The 13133-nt window shown below is 39.7% G+C and overlaps 1 protein-coding gene across 6 annotated transcripts in view; it reads right to left on the bottom strand.

The window, feature by feature from the left end:
• Nucleotides 1-948: 948 nt before the first annotated feature.
• COL5A2 (collagen type V alpha 2 chain) overlaps nucleotides 949-13133 on the bottom strand; it is a 161874-nt gene continuing 149689 nt past the window's right edge. For all 6 annotated transcript variants that reach the window (XM_066189560.1, XM_066189558.1, XM_066189557.1 and 3 more), the window contains 13 exons: nucleotides 12888-13049; nucleotides 12685-12792; nucleotides 11680-11787; nucleotides 11482-11535; nucleotides 11047-11154; nucleotides 10895-10948; nucleotides 9521-9628; nucleotides 8628-8681; nucleotides 7786-7893; nucleotides 5778-6069; nucleotides 5431-5618; nucleotides 3450-3674; nucleotides 949-2581 (listed from right to left, as the gene is read on the bottom strand). In XM_066189560.1, the coding sequence (XP_066045657.1) occupies nucleotides 2435-2581; nucleotides 3450-3674; nucleotides 5431-5618; nucleotides 5778-6069; nucleotides 7786-7893; nucleotides 8628-8681; nucleotides 9521-9628; nucleotides 10895-10948; nucleotides 11047-11154; nucleotides 11482-11535; nucleotides 11680-11787; nucleotides 12685-12792; nucleotides 12888-13049 (1716 nt within the window). In that variant the 3' untranslated portion in view covers nucleotides 949-2434. The remainder of the gene's footprint in view (nucleotides 2582-3449; nucleotides 3675-5430; nucleotides 5619-5777; nucleotides 6070-7785; nucleotides 7894-8627; nucleotides 8682-9520; nucleotides 9629-10894; nucleotides 10949-11046; nucleotides 11155-11481; nucleotides 11536-11679; nucleotides 11788-12684; nucleotides 12793-12887; nucleotides 13050-13133) is intronic.

Here is a 13133-nt window from a genome sequence, read left to right on the forward strand (position 1 = left end):
TTTTTCAGTGACTGAAGAAATACTGCACACGTCGTACGGAAATAAGAGATGCAAAAAGAGACTTGAAAAGAAAAGGTATTTTTCATAATGAAATACTCTTCTCCTTCAACAACCTTACAAACTATTTATACCAAACATGGATTATAATACTCTGTTGATTAAAATTAGAGATTAAATTCCAAACATAATCCTATCCCCCAAATGTTACTCATTTTGTGAATCTGGATAAATTTGCTGTAGAGATATGACCACAGCCACCTTTGCTTAAACATGCTGCAGCAAGCCTTTGAACACTGCAGCTTGAAATTAATGTTATCTAAGACTTCTCTAGGAGCCAGTATGGTAAGTCAACCCCTGAGTCACCTATTTATAGAAATTATTTCATGCCAGTAAGAAAGAAGTCATAAATCTCCTGCATGAGCAGTAAAAGCAAACAGATAACATCAGCATGAACCTGTCAACTTCCCAGTCCTTACCTCCCCTGCAGGGACACGCATTTGGACAATCCAGAAACCTGCAAAGCTCCTGCCCCTTCAGAAGGGGGAAAGGAAGGGAAATTCTTGCCTGCTACAAATGCAACTTTATGGCTTGTCCAGAAACTGTCTCCTGTCAGTGTTAACTCCCATTGCCATTAGGAATTGGCCAAACCTCATTTCATTCTTGAATAAAAACTCTCTCTGGAGCCTCAAACAATATTATTTAGGCAGCTTTTCTAGGCCTGCTGATTTCCTTCATACAACTGACACCTACCTGTAAAAACTGACACAGAAGGTACTTCACAAATACTCCCATATTCCTGTCTTCAAAATATTTCACAATGCCTTGCAAATGATTTATGCAAACAGCAACTGAGCAACAATTAAATATTTCTATTTTTAATTTCCTGGGAATGAACTGGTATGGAATGAACACACTGGAAGGAGTTTTACAAAAAGGAAACCACTTACATAGCGAGAAGCATGTATTTAATTAAATGCTTTGCAGAGATACATGAAAAAAGCTATGTGCATGACTTTCTTTAGGGAGAGCCCCAGCTGTTTATTTTTTCTTTTAAGGAACAAACAAAAAAACGTGGAAAGCACAGATGCGGTAAAGAAACAAAAAACCTAAGTTTGTACCCACATACTTTACAAAATAAAGCATGTTGGAGGTACAAAACATTCTATATACTGAATGACCAACAAATAAATGCACTGTAACATTGTTCTCTCAAACACTGTAAGCCTAACAGCTAAGCTCTGAACATGACATTGACAGTAGGCATCTTTATTTTGTCAGCCTTCTAGAGAGTCATTTAGCACCATCACTTTGTTGCCTTTTTTTTTTTTTTTGCCCTGCCTATCTCCTATCTTGAAATAACAACAGAAGCGTAGCACCTTTTAATATCTAAAATAAAACCAGGAATATTAATTGCATCCCAACTTCCAGAGATGAGGTAGCTCATGCTAAGAAATGATGGAACTTTCCTGCCTTGACAACTCAAGGCCAGTAAGTCAGATTACTGGTGATGCATGTCTGGATGTCAGCTAAAACCAAGGAATTTCTAAACTTTCTTTATTAGCAATTGGTCTGGTATACATGTGAATGGTCTGCAACATACAGAAATTGGCACCATATATAAGACATCTGTATAATTCGATACGTAATGGCTTCTTAGATGGGCAAATATTGGAAAATCAACAAGTACTGGGTTTAAGACGTATTTTGGAGATTAAGGGTAATTTAATGGAATTACACAGTACATGGTGAGAGGTGAAATCTAGCCTTAAAAGTTAAGATATGGGATAACCCTACTAAAAACTCATATTTACCCCAGTAATAGTTTTTCTTCATAAATTAACCATGGCTATGGATTACTCATCTGAGCAGATTTACATAGAAAAGTGCAAGAAAAACAATGCCAAATTAAGATGGTCTCATCTGAAGAGATTTTCTTCTACAAAAGACACAGATTTCTGTGCATGGCAACCACGGGAACACAAACTGGGGTAGAGGGAGTAGGTATGATTGAAATATAGCCAACAGTTCACAAAAGTGCTCTACTTTTCTGTTATTCAGTACACATCAAAGCAAAAGAAATAATCATTAGAGATTTACATAGTTCCACATTACATCTAACTATTTTGGATACCTGGAAATGTCAAGATAATTTGAAAAAAAGCCGAGGTAAAGGATTCTTATTACTTTTAGAAGGTGGTCATCAATCCTCTTAAAATTGTACTAAAAAAGCTGGTTTCAATCATTGAAAACGGAAGGTTTGTAAGTAAAATAAATATTCAAAAGGAGGCTGGGCATTTAGAAAGAGCTGTATATATACAATGCTGATCCAATATCAGCCATTACTTCAAGAGTCTCAGGATTAACTTCAATCAGTCTAAGTTCATGTTTTAATTGCTGCTGTTGCTGGGTAGTGTGTTATACTCCCCCCTCGCTCTTACACAAAGCAAACTGGCCCAATTTCAATTCCAAATTCCTGGTCAGTACTGCCGATGTCCACGGGTGCGATATCGATGATGGGTAAGCGTGCCACGTTCTGCGTTCTGTACTCAAATACCGTCTTGCCCACGTTCCCATTACGTTTCTAGAGGGAAAAAAAAGAGGAAAAAAATTTAAATTAGGCCGGAGCTCATGTCAAAACCAGCCTGAAGTGCAACTGGTGAGTCAGTTGTCTGGTTGTTCTGGAGGGTGTCACTGCACCTTTGCTGAGGAACACCCTGAGCAACACTGTCTGCAGTGCACCTGGGCTGTTGTGAAGTGTCTCTAAGGAGCAGATTTTTTAGACTGACACATCAGGGCTGATTTTTCTCTTATGCCATGAAATTCTTCTCTACGTGTTAATAATATGTGCCTTCATCCATAATTGTGGGCTTACTTTAAAGTACAGAGAGTACATAACTTATTTCAGGTGCAAGACTAGATTTAGGAATATCTGCTAGTATGTTGGTCTTGGCTGAAACTGTTTATGAACATGAAAAATCTATTACTTGCTGGCATCTGGGCACACCACAAAATTTTAGGGAGATTTTTCTCTTAAAAGCTCCTTTCCAGCTCAGTCATAGTACCAGTGAGTTTTCTCCACAGTACTGCTGCAATAATCTGGCCCATCTGGCAGACAAAAGTTTTTGGTTATCACGCCGGTTTGTGTGATTCCACTCAGAGCCAAACAAGTACTGGGAAATGCAAAACGCCAAGATATGTATCTCAGTCTGCTCACTAAGAAGGAATTTGCAAATAGCCTCTAAATAGTGCAGACTTCTATTACCTGAAGCTAGAATTATAGCAAAATCCCTGATTGTTTAGTTGCTTCTACAATTCATTATAAAATCCTGCAGCATTTTAATTAATTCCTTGCGTGTCTCTTTTTTTTTTTTTTCTAATTTAAGAGAGAAATGAAAAGGTAAAATAAAGTCCTTTTCCTCCCCAGCAAAGGGCCAAAGCCCTGAACTTACAGAACAGCTGTCGTGCAGAACAGTGTATCTGAAGCGGCTGTTTCCCTCTGCTTTGATCTCCAGGTCATTGGCCCCTTTCAGAATCACAGCTTTTTTCAGGCTCTTTGTCTGGTCATCCATGTACCCAACGCTGTTTTTACAAAGGTAGGTGATGTTCTGGGAAGCTTCCTTGGACAGGAGGCGCAGGAATGTCATCTGAGTGACAGCTGTGTCCCCGTACACGAACTTTGGAGACAAAAAAATAGGTCACAGGACACTGAAATTAAGAGTTGGTGAATTTACAAACATCTGCCATTATTGTCATCTTTCAGACATGACTAGTAGGAGGCCTATTACATAAAATCTAAGGGTGGTTTCTTTTGTAATTTTCTGCCAGTTGAGGACAAAGAAATTTAGCCATTCTCTACAGGGAGAATTTTGGAGAATTTTGTTCATAATTCTCTGCAACTGAACAGCTCAGAGAAAGTTGGGCCTTCACAGATATGCCAAGCTTTGGAATGAATTCTGCCTCAGTTCTGAAAGGGATTCTTACATGTGAAGTAGTGTATTAGAGCAACCTTGAAGCAGGTAAGAAACATCAAGCCCAGGAAACTCTTTTACAATGTACCTGATATATCACCAATTGATTAACTTTTCTGTAGGGTTTGTATTGTATTTAGAAGCAGCACAAACAGAATAAGTTTGATTATATAAAAATGACTATATATTTGCATATGGGCCTTATAAACTAATCAATTGGCACAGTTCGACAAATGTTTCACAAAGTGTCACTGTTCCTATAAAAAAAAGCAATTTCCTACCAGTAAGTGAAATTCTAAAATCCCTCAGGTTTGTTTTATTTTTCCCGTCCATGGACATTTTATTCATGTTTTATGAATTATTGCAACATAATAAACAACAGTCAAGAATGACTAAAAATTTATACATTTCACCGAAACCAGTGAAGAGAAAATCTTATTCACTGGTACTGTCATAATGTATAAAGTGTGGTACCTCCCTTTAATAATCTTGGACACATTTATTATTTAAAATCCATAAGGAGTGCACTTGGCTATTACATAGCTCATACTATTTGTTACCAAATCTGACAGTGTTTCAAAATACTGAAATATTCTTTTTTAGTATTCCTGAAGATATTTTGTTCCTCCAAAGAGCATCTGCCTTACAAACCCCTCTGTGTAGCTCTGCAGGCAGCTAAACATCAGCTGGGACGTGTTGGGTAATGGCAAGACTTCCTGAATTTAATAATAAGTGAAACCATCTCAAAAAAGCAATCAATATCACATCTCTTTCAGCTGTTAAAGTTCTGAACTTTTTTTCAGTAATCCAGTTGATAACAGCACTATTTTTTACACACCGAATACTTAATTTAAAGATAATAACCCTGTATGAAATAACATTTGAATATATTCTCTGTGCTTCTGATAAACTGGGAATAAAAATGGCAAAAACTAGTTAATAAATTATATACTTTGCATAGGGCAGACTTCTGTTATTTGTCAGGATTAAGCCTAATTGATTCGTCATGGATCAACCTGATACATATGATAACAATCACACTTCCATTCAAAAACAAATTTACAAAGTAAGTTTCATAATTTTTAGCAGTATGGAGTTTTCTGAAAGGAATGTTAGAATTCAGTTAAAACAGCAGGGATCTGGATTATGTATCAGGGTAGAACTACAGTTGTTTAAGGACAAGATAGAGATTTAGTAAAAGGCTGATAGAGAAGCTGATGTTTTTGTCCAGCAGTGGTCTGCTTTAGCCAATCCTGCACTAGATGCACTTGCATTGTTTTTTTCCCAGCTATTTCCCATCTTTATTATATGGTACTAACAATCAATTGACCATAAACCATTCAATCAACAAGTTAATGTTCTGCCTGTAGCAGAATCTGCTCAGAGCACTAGATGAAGTTCCAAACCACAAGGCAGCAAGCTTCACAGAAGTCAATTCTTAACAGTGCCTGAATTTATTTACCTGTGATCCCCTGTTCATATCAAGGCCATACCAAACTGGCTTTAAGTCAGAGGACCTGCTGGCCCACCATGTTTTACGGGGCACAGTAGATGGGTTGGCAGAAATGCAGGTCTCCCCAGTTTCCATGTTGCAGTACACTTTTATAGCATCTTCAACACATCCTTGGTTAGGATCAATCCAATATTCACCTACAAAGAACCGAAAACGTGACTCTTACATTACAAAGATTTTTGAGACAACTGGGAGGACATAAGCACGGATGGTTGCAGCAGTGCACAGCAGGCCAGTGAGCAGGCCGTGCTGGCCAGGAGGCAGGCTCAGAGCACACAGCAGAGGTGTGAACTCACCACTCCTCTTGGAAGGGTGGCACAGCTTCAGGTCGTCGCAGGTGCGCGCCGGGTGTTTCTTGGAGCCGTCGGGGCTGCGCATGGTCTCGATCTGGCTGCTCAGGGACTTGAGCGTGGCGTGGACTCCTGGGTCTGTTTTGTTGTGGTCATCAGGGGCTGCTTCATCTTCAGTGAACTCTGGTAGGGGATCTGCCATGGCATCGTCATAGTGTCCCATGATGTCACCAATGGCAGCAGTGAGATGGCCTGGAGGCCCTGGAGGGCCAGGAGGACCAGGCTCACCTGGTGGGCCCTAAGGTTCAAAACAAAAAGGCAGCAGAGGTCCAGCAGAGTAAATGTTAAGCCAAATGACAGCAAAACCTGCCAAAAAAAAAACAAACAAAAAACCCCCCAAAAACCCCCAAAAACAAACAAACAAAAAACCCAAAAACAAAAACAAACAAAAACAAAAAAACAAACACAAAAAAACCCCCACCAAAACTTCAGGGCCAGTCACTCTAAAGCACAGAGAATAATTCAGATAGAAAGAATTCACCTTTCAAAGAACAGGGCTAAGAAATTAGAACTGCATGTGAGGTATGTATTCATTCTGCTTCGTGTCCTCTCTGATTGCCTTAATGCCTTGCTCAACTGTTTCTTACTCCTGGTTTTAAAATTTAACAGCTGGGAAAAGTCACCAAGGGATGCCCTCATTCCCTTTGTTAAACCTGTCCCTCCTTGTTCAGATCCCTGCCTAACAACTTTATTTCTTAAAATTTCCTCAGGTTGCCTCAGGATCATTTTCCTGGATGGAAAATATGGCACTAGAGACATCTTTATATTTATCCAACACAGTGCTGAGCTCTCTGGCCACAGAACTCTGGTTCTTCTGTGGGACAAAATCTACATCATCCTGACTCGGAAGAGCAGGTGTTTTCCTGACTAAGTAAATTTTCTCAAATGGTGGATTGTGAGGGGCTTCTGTCACCATGAACCAGGACACGTGAGAAGATTTCTGTTAATAAACATATCTCACCCTGCCAGCCCTTCTCTGGCAGCACAAAGTCTGTAATGTACCTCCAGGTGAATTTTGATGCTCTGGTGCACCAGGCGGTGGATCAGAACTGGCCTTTCCTTTGAGAGTCATTACCTCAGAACTCACAGCTAGGGCTCCAAATGCACAAACAGAGCACACATCCAAACTAACACACACTGTGTCTGAAAAGTGAAATCACATTTCTTGCTTTTTGGTTCCAACTTACAGCCGCATGCAAGCCCCTCATGGAAAACAAAACTAAAAATATTGGAATGTGACATTTCTTGTATGGTTTCATTACACAGATGATAGAGACATATTATATTCTTATGCTCTGCCATGAACTTTTCAAACTGGTCTTGGTGTCTGGGCAGCAGTGGAGATATTTATAATTAGCAGAAATTCAAATGAAACAGGCAGAATATTAGCGCATGATAAACACAGGAAACACCCTGTCTTACCAGACAAAGTCAGCAAAAACTGCCTTCCTTTTCTTGCCCATTATTTTCTTCTATCTCTTCCACAAAATAAGCAATATCAGTTTTTAATTCTCCACGTGATCACCCAGATCACTCTTTTCTCAAATTCCTCTAATTTTTTTTAAATTTATCTTCTTTCAAATAGTTTAACTACTCCTTTTTTGAGTATTTTGATTTGGTACATGTGGAATATGCCTGGGACTTCAGCAAGGTTTGAGACTCTTTCCAAATTGGTGAAACCAGTTTTCATCAGTAGTGAATCAGCTCATGGTTAGTGTCTGTAAACCTCAGCCCAGCATGAAGGTCAGCTGGGATCATCCCAGGTTCAGAAGATGAAAATGAATAAGAAATTAACCCTTTCAATACAGTTACCCTGGATGTTTGTTCAAGCACCTATCACATTTAATCATTTGTCTTGAGCTCATAGATGTTCAAGAAAATAATGTGATGGACTGTAAAAAATAATCTGATTATTTGAAGATAACCTTTTCCCCCCGTATTTCCATCAATTTACCTCAGGTCCAGCTTCTCCCACAGTCCCTCTAACACCAGGAGGCCCAATTGGCCCAAGTGGTCCAGGACTTCCATCTTTTCCAGAAGGACCAACTGGACCTGGAGGACCCTGGAAAATATAGGAGACAGATGGAATGTATTTTAGCATTTAATAACAAAGTTTTACAGAACAGCCCATTATAAGCAATATCTTGTCAGGAAAAAATCTGATGATTTGTGCCTATTACCAAATTTTTAAAAATCACCTTTTTTCTTCTTTTGTAAAAGTAAAAAGGCAGTTGAAAAGCTGCTCTTCTCAAGTGAATCACCTCAGACAATATAACTTGGTTCAGCTGTGTATCTTTTTCCTTAGCCATTTAAGTGGGATCAGTTCCAGATGCCAGATGCTGTGCAGACTGGAGTATCTTCTGTACACCCTTAGATACAGACTCAGAGGTAGATGTACATGCCTCCCTTGGATGTTCCCAAGGGACAATATTTCTCCTTTATTTAAGTAAAGGAGATACATGGGGGATGAGAGGCAGAGTAGCAATTAGCAGAGCTGCCACGTACATGGCTTTGTATCAGCTGCAGTAAAGGTGCCTGTAAAAAGAGACTGCAGCCCTGTAGTCATCCTGAGCTGACATTTTTTATCTACCTTTAATACTACCATAACTACACTCATGACAAAGCTTTACTGTATTAAACAAGGTGATGTCTCAGCAAAAGATACCAGGGTAATCACCCTACGATACCAAAGTTAATAAAAGTCATTGAAATTAAAGTGATGCAGAAATTGACATCTGAGCAAGAGGAAAAAACCAACAAACCCCATGCAAGAAAAACCTTAAAAGTTATACTCACCCGAGGACCAAATGGACCTGGAATGCCAGGACTGCCCTGTTCACCAATTGGACCCTAAACAGAAGAAATTATCATATCATTGTGCTATTTAGAGCAATTTACTTTAGTTTTAAGGCATTAGTGTGTAAACAGTGGATGGTACCTTTATCTTAATCCCTTAGTAACTTAGTAAAATTTACTGGTGCTTGGCTGTGAAGCTGTTTCTCTAAAAAGCCCTGGTTTTGAGGTATTTATAATCAGAATGGCTTACAAGAGAGCAAATGACAGGGCTGTCACCAAGTGAGAAGGTAATTTGGGTGTTGGGGTCTTTTTGTTGCTGCTGTTCCTGTGTGTTAAAACTTCCAGCGTTTGCACAGCACCAGAGAATAAATGTTTAAAAAAAAAAAAAAAAAAAAAAAAAAAAAGGAAAAAAAAAAGGCAAGCTTTCCATATTTCCACTCAACTGACAATGAAATCACAAAGTTCTTCAAAATATTAGCAAGAGATGCTCTCACAGCCCTTTTGGGATTTTGCACTGGATTCCATGACTTTAATGAATTCAAACACTGCCAAAAAGCATTTCACACTCTAAACTGCTTATCTGAAACTACCAGCTTTTGTTACCATCTTCTGCTGACAGTTCATTGAATGTCAGAGACAGGCCTTGCAAAGGGAACAAGAACAGGAGAACACACGTCTTACAACAACAGGTGCAACAGTATTTTCAAATTGCATTGAAAGTATTAGCAAGCACAGACACCAAGCCACTCAAACACCTTGTGGGGAAAAAGAACTAGTTTGCTTTTTTCCCACTTTAAATAACTGTATTCCTGATACAATTATTTAATACAGTTATTCTTGCTACTATTTAAGTAGCAAGCAAATAAAATTACAGTAAAAGCAGAACAGCTTACAGGAGGGCCAGGAAGGCCTTGAAGTCCAGTGAAACCCCTGTGTCCTTTCTGGCCCCTGTCGCCTCGATCTCCATTGTCACCTTTGTCACCACGAGGTCCTTGGGGACCCTGTAAATGTCAATGATGAAATGTAAAATTCTGAACTGGGGAAAAAACTCCAACCTCAAAACCCCCTCATTTGCTTTTAGACACTGCACTCAGACCTCCTTCCCTTTTAAAGCCGGAAAGATGATGATGTTGAGGCAGCTCCAAGAATCTTTATTTTTTGCCAAAGAATAAGTAAATAATTACAGAAAACTGTGCTGTGCTTGAATACAGTTGTAGCAAATGTACCCTACTTAGCTACATAATACAGTAAGAAAAACACGGACCTGTACTAATCATAATAAATAATTTACAAAACCTGGTTTTTTAATATTCATCCATTTCTTCACCTTACTGTATATGGCAAATGATTTCTGTGGATGAGCTTGAAATATTAAGGATTTCTCTCAGACTCATAATAATAATAAAGCATATTTTCAGTATGAAATCATCCAGGCTGCATCCTTACTTATCACAGCTTTTTCACCTTCATTATGATTAAAGTACAACTGAAGTTACATTCCCCAACTACAAACAACATCCAGGAGGACCTTGCTCCTATTACTGTCACAGCTACATTGTTGTTAGTTTTGATAATTGCAAACTTCTTACACTAATTCAAGAATCATTGGGAAATGTGGCTGTTGTTTTCAATTCTATATTTCTCAGCCCAAATTGCGTGCTGAATTTCTCAATGCAAGATTCCAAATAGCTTATCAATGGCATCACTATCACTAACTGCTCAATAAACTTTACTGTCTCTCAAATGACATCTGCTTAGGGACAGGACAACATTGTTTAGAATTTCCCAAGTTTGCAATTAATTTTCTGTTCCAGGCTTGGATTATAAAAGACTTATGTGACAAAAAAAAAGAGGAGTTTTGTTTATTTTCCTTTTCAGACTGAAGTTGGACATTCATGAGTTGAATTAAAGCCTTTTAATGGGAGCAGGTGATTTTGTTGTGTTTCTGCCATTTTTATCTAAAAACATCCCTTTTTGTTCAGCATTCATTTCATTACCCCTTATTTAGACCAGACTCCAGCAATCTGCTAACTCAGGTCCTACCATTATCCAGACAGCAACATGCTCCAAATAAAGAGGCTTCCAAAGCATTACTGGAGTATCCAAACACATATATCCAAATTCGTGCAGCTTTGCAGCTCCCTGCACCCACTTGCAGTCAGAACACAAGGTGAAGCCTTGCTTGGCATTCTCATTTGGGCTGAATTCCTCACACACTTTCCTCAGCAGTATCTCAGACAAAACCACAGCGAACAGAGGCAACTTACAGGCAAGCCTCTTTTCCCTGCACGACCTGGGGGACCCATGGGACCTCGAGAACCCTGCAAAGATCGCATACAGAAAGAATGTCAGGCACTGCACCAAAACCATACACAATAGTTTTTGATAAACTAAATATTTTTTTAAAAGCCTCACTTACAGTTTCACCTCTTTGACCTGCATCTCCTGGAGGCCCAACGGGACCTGGAGTTCCTGGACCTCCTGGAGAACCTGGTAAGCCTGCAGGGCCAGGTTCACCACGGTCACCCTGCAAAGCAGAATTTCAACTGTTTATCTAAAGAGGACTGGTCTAGACCAGAGCAAGAAAACTGTAGCACTGCCAGTCTATTTTTGAGCAATTGCAACCTACAAAGATATTCCTGCTGCAAGAACTCAAGTCTGAGTTTGTGGAGGCAGATGTTCTTAGCCTCTTAGCCAGGCATCCTCAGCTTTGAGAGGTACTACATTCAAAGCTGTAATACACTTTCAGAACAAGCTCTCCATCCAGGTTAACTGAATGAAAAGAAAATCTACAGTGAGTCAATAATAAAATGGGGATTTGCAGAAAAAAATTAAGAAAAGAATATATTCTTACACGTTCTCCAACAGCTCCATCTCGTCCAGGAGTACCGTCATTGCCAGCAGGTCCCTGGAGTTACGGAATAAAAATAGAGCTATTGATTAGCTCTGAAATCCTGCATTTCTAGAAGAACCAGAAAGTTGTTCTCCACCTCTAACTTCAAGGAGAACACCACCAGTCTTTTCTTGCATGCTACAATGCTATAATACTTACTTCAGGACCAGCTTCACCTACAGGCCCTGTGGCACCTGACTGGCCAATAGGTCCTGGGGGACCTTTGTCACCAGGTGGCCCCGTGGGACCTTGCTTTCCTGGAGTACCCTAAAAAAGATGACAAATATATTAAAATTTTAATCACAAAACAAAGAAAGCACTAAAAACCTACTTCCTGCCAAACTGCTCCTTAATCCAGACTGAAATATTATCTACATTTGTAAATTAAAAAAAACTCTAATATTTAAAGAAAAGGTTCTGACAGAATTTGAATATGTATTTAAAATTTTTGTATTTTAAAGAAGTTATTGATAAATCAGACTTATGTCTGATGTCATTATCTATGATAGGTATGGCATTTTAGATTTCAGAAAAATATAATGCAGTTTGAAATAATTAACATGATTTCTCTGTCTCAACACCAACAAACCTTGTTAGCCTGGAAAAAATTCCTGGCCAGCTTTAGCTATAAAGTGACTTAATGGATCCAGTGGTAATGGCAGATTTTCCATACCAACCCTTTTACTAATGGTCTATTTAATTTCTTGGTCTACTGGATCATTAGGCTATCCAACAAATATCTATAAATCCTACATGAAAGCAAAGAGAGCTGAAATGGCAATTTGAAAGGCTGTAGTTCACAATTTATGTAACAGTGCTTACACGGTATCTACTCACATTCAAGTGACCTTTGGGCACCTAAAAGAGTGTGGGGTTGGTTTTTTTCAGGGATCAAGTTTTAAGTCAAATAGGAACATTTTAGATGGAAGCCTTATTGCTATTACTCACTTAACTCAGGTTCAGACTTCCCATTATGGCAGAAACAAAAAGGAAGTAAACCTTCCACCCCATGCATTTGCATGAGGTTAAGTTCTTCACTATTCTCTCTCTATTCACTCCTGGAACTGGAGTTTTCCAGCTTTGCCCTCATGCTGAGGAGCACTACACTGCAAATCCCACACAGAAATTCCCAGGCCAGTGGCACATGGCCTGGTCCTTACTTACTGCAGGCCCTGGCAGCCCAGGCATGCCTCTCTCCCCTCGCTGTCCTGGCATTCCAACAATCCCTCTCTGACCAGTGGTTCCTGCTGGACCAGGGGGACCATCCGGGCCCTGAAACCCAGAGGAGAAAGCAATGTCACTGTCATGTCAGCAGCGATGGACAATAAGAGCAGGCCTGGAGCTGGAAAGACAGCCAAGGGACGCACCGGCTGCCCGTCATCGCCCGGGTCACCCTTGTCTCCAGGGCCACCAGGAGGCCCAGTTGGCCCTCGGTCTCCCACACGGCCGTGGGAACCAGGATCACCACGAAGACCTGGGGGACCTTCTTTTCCTGGTTCACCAATGGGCCCTGCAGGCCCTGGGGCTCCCTAAAAAATGAAAACACATCATTACATTGGACCCTTTTCTGACCAGGACAGTAAAATTCTAAGGACTGTGTTTCAATTAACTAT

The sequence above is a fragment of the Chamaea fasciata genome, unplaced genomic scaffold (assembly GCF_029207755.1).
Source record: "Chamaea fasciata isolate MVZ Bird 193981 ecotype frontalis unplaced genomic scaffold, bChaFas1.0.hap1 SCAF_8, whole genome shotgun sequence".
NCBI classification, from domain to species: domain Eukaryota; kingdom Metazoa; phylum Chordata; class Aves; order Passeriformes; family Sylviidae; genus Chamaea; species Chamaea fasciata.